The 13427-nt window shown below is 55.3% G+C and overlaps 1 protein-coding gene across 4 annotated transcripts in view; it reads right to left on the bottom strand.

The window, feature by feature from the left end:
* The window catches only part of ATP13A3 (ATPase 13A3), a 48332-nt gene that overhangs the window by 21414 nt on the left and 13491 nt on the right, over positions 1-13427 (bottom strand). For all 4 annotated transcript variants that reach the window (XM_077929566.1, XM_077929564.1, XM_077929565.1 and 1 more), the window contains 12 exons: positions 11785-11958; positions 10520-10705; positions 9981-10051; positions 9775-9855; positions 9294-9363; positions 7919-8053; positions 6672-6744; positions 5729-5860; positions 5440-5622; positions 4526-4683; positions 3039-3227; positions 973-1034 (listed from right to left, as the gene is read on the bottom strand). In XM_077929566.1, the coding sequence (XP_077785692.1) occupies positions 973-1034; positions 3039-3227; positions 4526-4683; positions 5440-5622; positions 5729-5860; positions 6672-6744; positions 7919-8053; positions 9294-9363; positions 9775-9855; positions 9981-10051; positions 10520-10705; positions 11785-11958 (1514 nt within the window). The remainder of the gene's footprint in view (positions 1-972; positions 1035-3038; positions 3228-4525; positions 4684-5439; positions 5623-5728; positions 5861-6671; positions 6745-7918; positions 8054-9293; positions 9364-9774; positions 9856-9980; positions 10052-10519; positions 10706-11784; positions 11959-13427) is intronic.

Below are 13427 nucleotides of genomic sequence, written 5' to 3'. Positions count from 1 at the left end.
CACCAGCTGAACTTGAGACCACTAGAAGAGCCTGCAGGATCAGGCAAAGGAGGCCCACATTCTCTGGCATCCGGCTCTCACAGGGGCCAGGCAGAAGGATTTAAGCACAGGAGCAGCGCCCTCCCCTTCCAGCAACTAATAATGCAAGCATTAGAGAGGAGTTCGGTTGCCGAGATTTCTGGGGCCGCCACACCCTCAATTCCACAGACTCATCTCCAGTGTCCCTTACCCTATAAAAAGCATTATTCCCACTAAGGAAGAGATGGACACAGTAAAATTTGTAACAGTAACAATTAATTGCCCATTTATTCAAAACCCATCTAAAACTATTCAGTTCAATCAAGTCAACCAAACTGATGAACTTGATCTAGGGTTGCCGGCTTTTCAAGGTCTGAGAGTCATTTACACCTCCAGCCGCTTAGCGCCCCCTAGGGAATCCCACCGCAGGAGGTCCTGCCAGCCCCTATGGGCACCACTGGTTTAGATACAAGGGGCCATGGGGTGGCAAGAGGAGGCCTTTTCTGCAGTGGCTCCCCTCTTGTGAGATGCTCTCCCCAGGGAGGCTTGCCTGCAGCCTTCACTACATACCTAGGAGCAAGGTGAACATGCTTGTCTTCTGCCAGGCCTTGGGCTGGTTAAATGAACCTATGGCTTTTTAATTGTGGGGGGTTTTGGCCAGGGGGGGGGGTGTTGCTTTTTTGTTACAACATGACATATTCTGTGTATTCATTTTGTTTTTTTATGTTGCAAACTGCCTTGTATCCTTCAATTTCATGGGGCTCCCCTGGCATCCTCTGATGGGCAGCCCTGGCACCTGGCAGAGCAGAGCAGGACCAGCTGAGGAGCCTGGGAGAGGAACTGGGTGCTTGCCAAGAGGAGAGCGCACGGGGCCCCTTTTGGTTTGGCCCGAGGGCCCTATTTTAACAGCAGGAAAGCCCCCAAGGCACGCGACGTTCCACGGAAGCAGCTTACCGAGTGTTTTCAACCCTCTGGATTCCCCAGAGATCCAGGCCGTCTTCGGTAAGGGTGCCTGTCTGTGGAGGGGAGAAGGAACATGTGAAAAGCAGAGCCAGAGATACTGAGCAAAGTCTTTGGCCACTGGCCTAAGCACAGGGAGCGCCGTCTCAAAATGCGTCTAGAGGCACAGGACTAACCCCAAAGGAAGCAGGCCGACCTGTGAACCAGAAGGGAGCCCCTGGCCCTGTGGGCTAACCTAGCGGGAGGCCAAAAGAGAAGGAAGAGGGGAGCTTCTGCAAATACTTCTTCACCTTCCTCACACCTCGCTGCAAGGCTGTGAAACTACTAGCCAGGACCCTCGGAGGGGAGGGGGCCAGACAGACGCCCCTCTGCCCCAGTCAAGTTTAGAGGGATCACATTCTATGCCCAGGAATCACCCTGTGCCAACAGCAGTGGCTGCATTTCCACATGCTGGCCCTGTGCAACTACAGAAGGCCAAGAGCAGGACTGCGGCAAAGGTCTTGCCGCCTGGCACCGGTGGGCAGTGAATGTGTCAGCCTGGCAAGGCCTGCCCCTCCCTCCCTCCCACCCCTAAAGCAGCAGCGGGTGGAAGGGAGAGGTTCTTGACATCGCCACACTCGCCCCAGGCAACCTGCCCAGCTCTAAGCCCCTCAGAACACGCAAGTGCAATTCATTAAAATTAATTAGCCTTGCGTAAGAAGAGCCAGAGGAATTCAAGCTCCCTGCAGGATTTGCTTTCCAAGGCTCCCTCATCTCCTGCCTCTCGGCTCCCTTTGTTGTTTTTTCCTAAATCAAAGGAGGTCTGTGATCAGCTCTGGAGGAAAAACAATTTTAGAAACAAAAAGCAAGGCATTCAGAGATTAGAGGGCCAGGCTGCTCGTGCTTTGTTTTGACCCTGCAGGGAAGGGGTGCAGGGTAGGATCACTGGGCCCTGGAAAAAAACCAAAAAGTAAAAATAAAGCCATGCTTTTGTGGCTATAATAGCCTCAAAGGAGGAGTCTTCAAAGAGTTTTACAAAAGCACCGAAAACTTTTCCCTCTAAGCTGTGCCACTTCAATCTCCGCTCTTCTTTCCCCCCAGCAAAAAGGAAGATGGCTCTGTGGTCTCTCCGTCCTCCTCCCACTCCGCCTGCGCGCTCAAGCGGAATGAAGGACGGGGCTTAAAAGGGAAGAGGAGGCGGCCAAACACCTGCAGGCCCCAGGGAAAGGGGAGGGCTGTTTCTGAGTGACCGCATAGGTGGCAACCCCCACAGAGGCAAGCTCACACGGAAGCAGCGGGGAAGGAGCGCTTGTGCTGCAGAGGGTCAGTCTAGATGGCCCTCGGGGTCCCTTCCCACGCTGCCATTCTACATGCAATAGCTATTCAGGCTCTTATTGGCTGTTTCTTTTGCTTAGGCTCCTCCCCTCCAATCGCCTACTACAGCAGCCATCCCAGAGGAAGTCACAGGCCTGCAGGGCCTCTCCACCAGAGACCAGCAACTTCTCCTTCCTTCCTCCCATTCCAGCTGGGTACGGCAAGAGCCTTTTCCACCCCCCAGCAGCTTCACAGAACACCCACCTCAGCAAAACCAGGCACCTACAGGCTGTGAGGGAATCTGGGCACTGGCCAAAGACATGAACTAAGGAAGTCTTCACTGGGTGACGTCAGAATTCCCTGGCTACTTTCTGCACAAGCTTCCCAAAAAGTTATCAACCTTTTCCTGATGCTTATTAAAAGATTTTCACATCTGTCGGGCAACGAAGCTGAAGAAACCCTTCTAATCCCCGCCCAACACAAGTGCGCTCTCTCTGTGACTTGCTCCTTTGCAGGGATCTTACTGAATGAATCTCCTGCCCAGAACCTTCCCGAGGGGCACTAAGCAAGGAGAAAAATGCCAGGGTCCAACTTTTGCCCCTTCCTGGGTCTGGCCTCGGCTCAGGACAACGCACCCGCCTGCGTCATTCCGCACAACTGAGCATCACAAGCCGCCCTTAAGTCTGTGGCAGGAGGATCTCAGAAGCCTCATCCTGAACTCAGCTCAGAATTTCTCAAGGAAAAACAGTTTGGCAAATGATCTGCACCTTGTCAAAGCACACGAGGTTCAGCTGGCCGCAAATGTTGATCCTCTGAGGGCTGATGCAGAAGATGCCAATCTTCCTCAGCCGCCGTTGTGCGTAAACGATCCCCGCCGTCATGGCGGCAGGAAGAGCGGGCGGCACTGTGATGGTGATGATGTCCAGAGACTCGATGATGATGATGTCGGCCGAGACCTGCAGGAGGGGAGGAGGAAGATGAGGGAGAGCAGAGGCCAGCAGAGGGGGCCCGTCCACTGTCCCTCAGACCTTGTGGGGGGGCCAGACTATATTTGAGGGGGGGGAATGAATTCCTACACCCTTCAAATAACCCAGAGATGCATTTTAAATAAAAGGACACATTCTACGCATGTAAAAACACACTGATTCCTGGACCATCTGCAGGCCGGATTTAGAAGGCAATTGTGCCAGATCCAGCCCCCAGGCCTTAGTTTGCCTACCCATGAGAGAGAGGGTGACTCACCGCTGGCTGCCCAGAGGCCAGGCTGGGTCCAGTTCAGCCAGCCCTTCAAACGCTTGCGCTGAGAGATTCCTGCAGCAGGTGCTGTGGGAAGCACCCACGTCTTTCGCCAGAGGCATTTCCGAGAAATGCTTTTGCGTTGCCTTTGGACACCTGCAGCCTGCTGATCTAGCAGCACCGTTTCACCCAGGCAAGAGCTTGTACCAGGGGAAGGAGGGGAACTGGGAACTGGGATGGGGAGAGTTCCTTTAAGCGTGGAATGTCCCAGAACCAGGCAGCTGCTGGCACGAAGCCCCCGCCTTCCTCTCTCTGCCAGAGGTCCTGTGGAAGCACCGTCTGCCGGAGCAGACAGGCAGCTATGCAAACCTGGGAGGCCATTTTCCATGCTCCTGAGATGCAGGTTTTGCAACAAGCATTGCGCACACCGGAGGCATCCGAGGGCCAGGGGCTGTAGCACTGCTTTCTGGTACAGTGGAACATTGGTTCTAGAACTTAATCCATTCCAGGAGTCCGTTCGACTCCTGAAACCATTCAAAAACCAAGGTGTGGCTTCCAATTGGCTGCAGTAGCTTCCTGTACACAAGCGGAAGTTGCATTGGACGTTCAGCTTCTGAAAAATGTTCGCAAACCAGAACACTTCCAGGTTTGCGGCCTTTGGGAGCTGGTTTGTTTCTGTTTGGGAACCAAGGTACCACCTTATTTCAAAAGGAAGCCCTAGCAAAACTAACAACTGACAATCTATGCTTAACACAACCAGCTGGGAACTATGTGAGTCGGCCATTTCCTCAGAGAGCTTTCCGGATTGGGTCAAGAAGACCACGCGGCCGGCAGGTGTGTTGCATCTGTGGCTGGGCAAGGGGAAAGAACAAGCCACGTCCCCAGACAGCTTCGCTTGGCGTTTGCCCAGATGCGGTTCTGCCTAGAGACCGTGAAGGAGGAGGGGGCTGAAGCAACCGCCCCCCCCAAGCCAGTGATGGATCTGGCAAGGAGACGAAAGGGGTGGGACTCCTCCTACCTTGTGGAGAATGCTGATGACAATGGTGTAGAGGAAGCCGACCCCTGCCACCCCCACCAGGCAGAGCAGGAACATGTAGGCATCTCGGTAGAGCTTGAAATCCGTTGGCTTTGGATACAGGATGGAGCGGACCAGCTGCCCTTTAGAAGTGCTGAAGCCTAGGAGGAAGCAAGGAGGCTTTCAAAGACGGGATCAGAAGCACAAACCTACAAGTCCCAAGAAAACCGAGGCAGCATTTGTTTATGACCGTCTCTGGGCAGGCTGGCCAGGCAGCAGAAGCCGCTGCCACAGCAGCAGCAAAAGCCCACCTTCGAGGACAAGCAAGTCACTCAGAGCTACAAGGGAGGATCAGGCCCAAGGTCCCAGCTTTGGTCCCGAATAGCACCTGCAGGTAGGGCTGGAAGAGACCTCCAAGTCTGAAGCCCTGGGGAGACCCTGCTGCCAGCTTCCATGGAGGAGAGGGCGAGGGCTGGCTGCCAGCCACAACGGTCGGAGGCAGCGATGCTTCTGCCAACTGGTTGCAGGAGGGGACAGGCCTCTTGGGCGCGGATCCTGCTTGCCAGACTAGATGGGCCACTGTGGGCCTGATCCAGCAGCACCTTCGTACGTTCAGGGCAGGCAACCCTGAGCTCATGGGCCAATAAAAGGCTGCTTTTGGTGTTTGCACAGACTCCCTGAGGGCAGCATCGGAGAGGCAGGAGGGACACCTCAGCCTCAGCACTGCACAAAGCTGCCAGCACCAGACTAGGTCGGATGCTGCAACTTGTGATGAGCCATCACAGCTTAGCAAGAGAGAGATAGAGAAATCCCAAAATCAATCAAATAAAGAGCTGGGCCCTGGGCCCAGGATGGCCTCCTACAGATGCCGTGCAGCAAACACACACTTGCTGCCTGTGCAGAAGGCTCTGTCTCACCTGTCCTGACCACGATGGCTTTGACCAGCTCCCCGGTGTAGAAGCGGGTCTGGATGACGGTCGTGCCGCAGAACAAGGTGTGCCTCCGGTGCCCCTCGGGACTGTACACCTCGTCCGCCAGGCCCCCCTTGGGCTCCTCCGTCGGGTTCGGCAGGTTGGTCTTTGTGACGGGAACGCTTTCGCCTTCAACGAGACGAGGGCACAGCTGACAGGGTGGAGATCCCAAGCCCCAGCAGCACCACCCAGGTCCCAGCTGCGGATCGGGGCCCCGCCGGGCCCTCCCCGTTACCTGTCAGCATGCTCTCGTTCACGATGCAGGTCCCACTGAGGAGCACCGCGTCGCAAGGCATGATCATCCCGTTCAGAGGGACCACAATGACGTCCCCAGGCACCAGCTCCGTGGAAAGGATCTCCTCCACGCCTGGAGGCCGGGGAGAAGCAAAGGGTGAGATCCTGGCCCGGCAGCTGCTCGGGCTGCTCTTCTGCTCGGCCAAGGGCCCAGGGTGGCTGGCTGGCTGCTGTCTCTCCAAGGGAGCTACTTGCTAGGAGAGCGACCCCTGGCCCACGGGAGATCCCTCAGGGATTGGGACAGGGAGCGCTATCCAAGGTTGGAGTACAAGACACACCCCAGCTAGGAGAAGGGGCAGGAGAGACAGAGAGACAGAGAGACAGAGAGAGGGGCCCATGTGCCCATGCAAGAGAGAGAGACTGTAGTCTGAAAGGATGGTTGGAGGTTGGCTGCAGACTGAAAACACCTTTGCAGGAGGGGGCACTGCAGAGCCTCTCTCTGGACACCTCGGCCAGTGAGCAAGGAGGTATTACTCGGAATAGACCTCCTGCTAACTTACTCCTGCTTATTCATTTCAATGCATTACCGGCAAGTAAAACCTAGCTGATTGCAGCCTTATTTATTTACTTGCCGCCCACCTTACTGGGTTGCCCCAGCCGCTCTGAGCCGCTTCCAAAAAATGGTAAAACCACAGTAAAACATCACACATTAAAAACTTCCCTATAGAGGGAGAAATGGGTCTGCAGTCTGTTGGACTCCACTGGTGCTTCCTGGAGGGCCCACTATGGCCAGACCCCACCCCTGGGCCCAGCCAGGACAGTCCCCTGGGAGAGATGTCCGGAGAGAACTTGCCCCTCCCTCCAAGGAAGCCCCCCTCCCCACAAGGAAGGCGGCAGATCCTCTTTCCCTTTCAAATAAGCACGGTCCCCCCCCCCCGACCTACCTTGGTTTGCTCTGCTGACCGACACCCGGGTGACGCTGTGAGCAGCTACCAAGTCATGAAGCATCATGTATTGCTGGGGAGAGAAGGGGGGGCGTTAGTCAGAATCGCTGGCAGAAATGCCGAGCAAGTCGCAGGAGGTCAGCCAATGCCCCTTCCCCTGAAGCAGTGGTCCCCCCCCACACACACCTGATCAGCCTCTTCCTCCATCTCCGAGTGGTCCTGCCTCCTGAACCCCCGCCGGTCAGCACTGCCCCCTGCCCTGAACCCCAGGAGTCGCTGGCTCAGTCTCCAGCCCCCTCACCTCTGCCACACACTCGCCACAGCCTTGCCAGCACTAGGCCAATCCAAACGTCACAGAGTGGCTTGCAGGGCCCGGGGTGCCATTGAGTGGCACTTGCCTCCTCCTCCCCCTCCCCCCTGCTCCATTCTGGGACCCCCAAAAGCTCCCACCCTATTTCTGTTGCCCTAACAGATGTATTGCCCAGCTATGGATTTTGACATTTTTCTTAGGGCCAACATGGGTATCTTCACCATTTTTGTGTGCTGGAATCTAGTTCCGAATCTTCTCTCCTCCCAACTGCTGCCGCCCAAAGGACTCTGGGCAGCCCCCAACAAAAGAGCTCCATCAGTGCAAAGGCTTCTGCCTGCCCCATGGAACGTCTCCTCCCTCTCCTCTTCCTCCCCAAACCTCCCAGAGCAGGACTGGGGCAGGCATAATGGGGGGGGGTACACCAGGAAAGGAGTTATGGGACATTCCACAGCACCCACCTATATCCTTGCACTGAGGGATCTAGTTTCCTGGATGCCACCCTCTGAGAGGGCTGGGCAGAATTGGGCAAGGCCTCCTCTGCCCCTTAGTTCACCCCCAGAACACACTTTGCACCACCAGAGTCACACATCTTTCAGAAGACCCGGCTGCCCTTCTGACCGCCCCCCTCCCACCCTCCGCTAGTCGCCATGTGCAGCTGTCACAACACGTGGGGAGATTTCAAGCTATGCCGGTTCAGCTCTGCAGGCTGCAAAGCGTTTCCAGAGCCGCACCCTCAGCTGGGAAGGGGAAGAGTCAACATCCGGCTACAGCCCCACCCGTTGGGGGTCAAGTTGCACTCAAGAGCAGCAAACCTTAACAGGCCACGGAAGCGGAAGTTTGCCGCTGGGATGCCAGCCCCAGGGGAGTACCGAGGCAGCAGCTCACCTGCCACAGGTAAGCAGGCAGGCAGGCGCTCAAAAACAGCCCTGGAACTCACCTTCCGGATGGTATACAGTGAGCTAACAACAGAGATCAGAGACATTATCACAATGGCTGCTGCATAGTAGTAATATTCATCTGTGCTCCACAAGATCACACTGAACAGCTGGAAAATGTAAAAAGGATTGAGGACCTGGGGAGAGAGAGAGAACAAAACAAAGCAGCGGATTATGCCTTTTGCACAAAGGAGCCGCCCTCCTCTCTCTGGTGCCAAAGGTCAAGAATTTCATGGCCTCCTATTACATACATTTTTAGAATTCAGACCCATCCTGGTCTGTGTGGGAGGGGAGTGAAGAGTGTGCCAGAAGAGCACATGGCAAGGATTCAGAGCTCCCCTCCTCTCCTGGCAGGGCTGGCCAGCTCAGTGGGCGCAAATGGTGCCCTTGAGGACTTCACCCGAGAAGCCTCTGCGCCCCCTTGCTCTCCCCTTGGCCATCAGGTGGTGCTTCACCCTTGAAAAGCACGTAGAACCGAAGAAGGAAGTTGGAAGAGGAACACCCTCTTTTGAGGTTCAGGCTAATTTGACTGGCTCTGACTTTCACACACACCTCTGCGTGCATGCAAAGATCGAAAGGCTGCGTTCAATGCGGCTGTTCCGCTTGTGCAATGGAACTTCCCCCTCGACTCCCCTGCAGCCCCGTCAAAATCTGCTCCAGGGGGCTGAGGGCTCCTCTGGAGCAGATTTGGGGGCCACGCAGGGACAGGAGGAGGAGGAGGAGGAGGAGAAGCGTCGCTGTGCAAGCAGAGTGTCCCCAAGGGGAGCTGATCCTTGACTGAGGAGTGGAGTGTGGGGAAGTGGGCCCCACAAGCCACAGAGGGGGCACAGGAGTGGTCTAAGGAAGGGGGCAAGCACCCTGGCACCACCTGTTAGTTCCTATCTCTCCAAGGCCCCCAAGAGAGTTTCCACCTCAGTCAAGTGGTGCCACTCCAACGCTGCCCATCCCCACCAGGTGCCCTGGGTCTTCCGTGGCATCAAGGCCTGGCGACTGCCACTTGAATGCCCTGGCATGATGTCAGGCCTGGGCAAGAGAACAGCCTTGCCGTCTGCTTGGCTTTCCTTAAGAGGCTTGCGGCTCACGGAGAGCGGACGTGACACTTGCCAGTTGAGAAGGAAAGGGCCACGTAAAGCACAGAAACAGAAAGGACCCCCCCCCCCAAGAAGACAAACTGCCACAATTGCTCCAACCTATCTGGTGAAAGCTAGAGCTGCACTTGCAGGTCTCCAGAACCAGAGGGGGAATCCAGGCAGGTTTCCCCTCCCTAGCCTTTAACCCTTTCATGCACAGTTAATCCCCAGTCCAGATCCCACAGAGCAGCAGGTGGGAGCCCCCTTCTCCTTCTCTCCCGCAAAGAAAGACACATGCAATTCTTACCTCCTTAATCAAAAGTTTAAAAACGGAAGGCACTTTCACGGCAATTTCATTTACTCCGTAGAATAATTTTCTGTATGAAAAACAGAAGCCAAATAAATAAAAATAATATTTCTAAAAAACGGAAGTGTTTTGCTTGCTAACACAAACAGCAATCTATAAATTACTAAGAAGGGGGCAGCGGCAGTGGCAGCAGCTGGCAGGGGGAGGGGGAGAGTGGTGAGAAGGCAGCTTGGTGTTTTGCAAAACCCAGCGACCCAGAATGGCTCCCCCAGCCCCAGCTGAAGGGCAGGCAGGGAGGCCCCCAGGCCCAGGGAAGAGATTTAATTGCAAAGATTCCACACACACACCCCTTTTGCACAAAGAAGTGCACTGCCATACACAAAACCACTACTGAGAGTAACTGCTCAATTTTCAAGGAACAGCTGCCTGAGAGGCTCCAGTACACCTCCCCCCCCACACACACTTTTCTGTTTGAGTGTACCTGTAATCTCGCATCCCCTTGGTCAGCCCTGCGCTGTGTTCATTATGGATTGCCGAACAGGAAGTGGAGTCATCCAGACCCCTAAAGGAAAGGGAGAATATCAAACGGAGTGTGAGCATGAGCGCGCGCACACACACACACAAACAGGTGTCACCAGCCAAAGTCCTTTTGGCAAAGAGGCATGAAAAACAGCCGGCGGCTCTTACTTTATGGAGCTGAAGTTCTGCACGGCGTCATTCCAGAAATACTTCACGCTGTGGTGGGTGAAATAACGGATCTGGAAGACGCATAAATACAAGGAGGCCGTCAGAGTGTGTGACTTGACAGCGACTGTTCATAAAAGCAAACTGAGCTGCTGCCCTTTTTGAAAGTCAAATGGAAAAAAATGTGTGCAGTCCCAGCTGCCCCATATTGCCACTTTTATTGCTTAATAATCTAATTATGCCCACTGCATTGGCTCTCTAATCAGAGGTCCTCACACTCCTGTGGCCACAAACCTGCCTGGGGCACCGGCTCCTTGCTACCCCTTGCAGCATGCTGGCCTTCCAATCAGAGCCCCGAATGGTGGAGCAGCTGAGAGGAGGGGAAGGGTCTGCTCACGCACCAGAGCCTCAACACCTCCCCCCAAGCTGCCTTTGTGCACAGCAGCCATTCCCAAGTAACCCCCAGGCGGAGGCAAAGGCACATGGATAAACGCTGCCCATTGGAGGCTGCCATGCAGAGGACGATCCCACAACTTTCCTACCTCCTGTAGGTGAGCCTGGGAACGTCTGCTCAAATCATTTTCGCCCTCTTCAGCCAGGTTGATGTCCAAATGACCACTGCAGCCATTTGTCATCTTCTCCGATGCATATTTTGGAGTCTGCAACAGATTGGGCCCCAAAGAAAGCACAATGCGAACCTTTGCACAAAACCATGTCTGGAATTCATCCTTTAAAAGAGAGAGAGAGAGAGAGAGAGAGAGAGAGAGAGAGAGAGAGAGAGAGCTTTCAGAACAAAAGTCTGACAGTGAGCTTCTGCGCCTTTGGATGATCTGACAAACATCGCTGGCAATTTGATATCTGCGAAGCAGGTGCTGAACTATACACGACTCTAGGCAGGTGTGTAAAGGGAGCCCCAGCCCAGAAGTGGGGGGCAGACTACACCTCTCAAGGGGGGTGCAGGATGACACCACTGGGCTAAGCAAAGGGGGAGGAACTTCCAGGAGATGACTGTCCTCAGGCGCTGAGTTCACCCAGACCCTTGATACAGACACAGGGACTCTTGCTTCCAGCTTCCTCCACACCTTGTAGGGAGCCAAACACATGCAGAAGGCAGAGGGACATTCTGCGCATGCGCAACCTTTGCTGTCCCCTCTACATTTCTGTGATTTTATGAGATTTAATAATGAGATGCCTTTTAGCACCTCTGGCAGGCTTCTGCATAGAATTTACTTTCTGCTTTCTTCCCGTCTCCCCCAGCAAAGTCTGCCCCTTTCCCCTCTCCTCTTGAGCCTGCAAGGAGGGGCCAGGCCACTTTGGGTTTCTACAACACCCGGTGCTTCTCTACACACAGGTAACAGCTCCAGGCTGTGAATACGGCCCGCGAAGGCACCGCTTGGCCAGACTGCAGAACTGCACAAAGTTGGACAGACATGCAACTGGTCATTTCTGGGTGGTGGCCAGTCCCTAAGCTGAGGAGATCTCTGCACAGATCACATGTGAAGTCCAAAGCCCAGGGTCCTTGGGGCTACTGAGGGTCCAGGCTTTGAGAGCGGCTGCTCAAAACACTCCTTTGAAGAGCAAGCCCGCTTGACCCCTCGGAAGCTTCCACAAGAATTAAATAGTTCCTGCCACTTTTTCAGCCAGGGCAGGGAGGCAGAAACCAGGGAGATGACCCTCTGGATCAGACGCTCCTCCTGCCATGCAAAGAAAGCTTTGTGGGAGAAGCCTGTCCTGCCCAGAGGCCACGGCCAGCCTGGTCCTCCACGCCTCCCTGGGGATCTCCCCTGCCAAAGAGGGCGGCACTCACTGTTGTCCGCAGCAGAACCACTTTGCTGCCTCGGAGGGAAGTCCTCCTGCACGTCGCCTTCACCCGCCACTGAGGCATCCAGTAGAGGAGGAGGAGGAGGAAGCCGCCCGTGCACAGCACCCCCACAGCCACCAAGACCATCTTCCACCGGCAAAACGTGTAGCCGTAGATCTTCTGCAAGGAAGAAGGGGAACCAATCAGACCAAGGCAATGGCACAGCTGGCAGAACAGCCTCAGGACACCTCTGCTCTGCTCTCCCTCCCTGTGGCAGGACCAGGGAGGTCGCTTGCTTCACGGCAGGAGCCCAGGGGCAGCCACCCATGTCAAGGAGAAAGGGCAACTGCGAGACACACGGACACCGTCTGCTGCAAGAGCTGCAGGTCCTATCAGACTCTTGCTGGCCACTGGAGAGCAGGCCAAGAAGCCACACATTTCACCCTGACCGGCTGCTGACCAAGTGACAGGGGAAAAAACACCCAGGGTGAGAGGAGGGCAGAAAAACAGCCGGGGATAAAATCAAATGCAAAATGTGACCAGGAACTTGTCCCTAGTGAGTTTTCTCCAGCCTACGCCTGAGTTCCAAAGCAGAGTTACTGGGGGGCAACTGAGAACATTTCGGAAAAATCGCTTCAGGCAAAAGAAGGGAGTTCGCTTTTGTGCTCAAGTGCTGCTGATTCCCTGGGGCAAAATACCCTCAAGATTTCTCCACCAGCTGTGTTTCTAAGCACCCACCTACTCACTCGCAAGCTCCAGCTTGTGCACTCAACCCCAGAAACCCACAGATGGGCAGACTGTCAGAAGACGGTGTGGGCTGTGACACCAGGCCAGTGAAACACTTCTGCGCATGAGATACATGCAGTAAAGGCACAGGGCGTAACTGCCAGGGGCTGGATTAGATGACCCTTGGGGTTCCCTTCCAACTCTGCAATTCTGTGATTAAATTCCACATCTCTGGTTTGCTCTCCATCGCCAGAAAATCCAAGGACACTGGAAGCCAGTGAGGAGGCCCTGAGCAGCTCCCAGACCCCTGCACACCGCAAGAGGCCGAGATGGAGGGCAGAACAGAGGGGGCTGTCTTGGCCTGGCCACCTTGAGCCTCAGAAGAGGAGCCCACTTGAAACTTCTGGATCAGGCCCAGCTGAAATGAAACACACTAGATGACGAAGCAAATGGATCTGACCCTCCTCTCTTCAACTTGGGCAGAATTTTACTGTCTGGAAGAGCGGAGGGTGGGGGGGGGAGTGGAAGGGAAGGGAGGCAAGCAGGCAGGTACTTGGAGGGCAGCCAGAGGCTTCTTTCCACTGTCACACGGCAGAGGAAACAGAAGCAGCGGGAGCCCACAGGAAGATGGAAAGAAATCGGGGCCAGAACTCTGTCCGGAGCAGCTGCAGGGAGGCTCTGTGAGCTCCGACAGCAACAGAGGGGGGGGGAGGGGGGGCAGTCCTGACAAAGCAAACCCTCAATACCGACCAGAAGGCGGCCTGGGAACCCCCCTGCCCACTTTCTCCGTACCAGGATTCATTTTATAAACTTGTGCCAGGCCCCCCTCCTTCTTTCTGCACCCCAAAGCCCAACGTGCCCTAAGCTTCCTCCTAGAGCGTCTGCTCCAGCCCCTCTCAGCTGCCCTGCTCAAAAGCTCTTCC

The sequence above is a fragment of the Podarcis muralis genome, chromosome 6 (assembly GCF_964188315.1).
Source record: "Podarcis muralis chromosome 6, rPodMur119.hap1.1, whole genome shotgun sequence".
NCBI lineage: Eukaryota > Metazoa > Chordata > Lepidosauria > Squamata > Lacertidae > Podarcis > Podarcis muralis.
The sequence above is the reverse complement of the archived record's forward strand: the minus strand, read 5'-3'. Positions and strand labels throughout refer to the sequence as shown.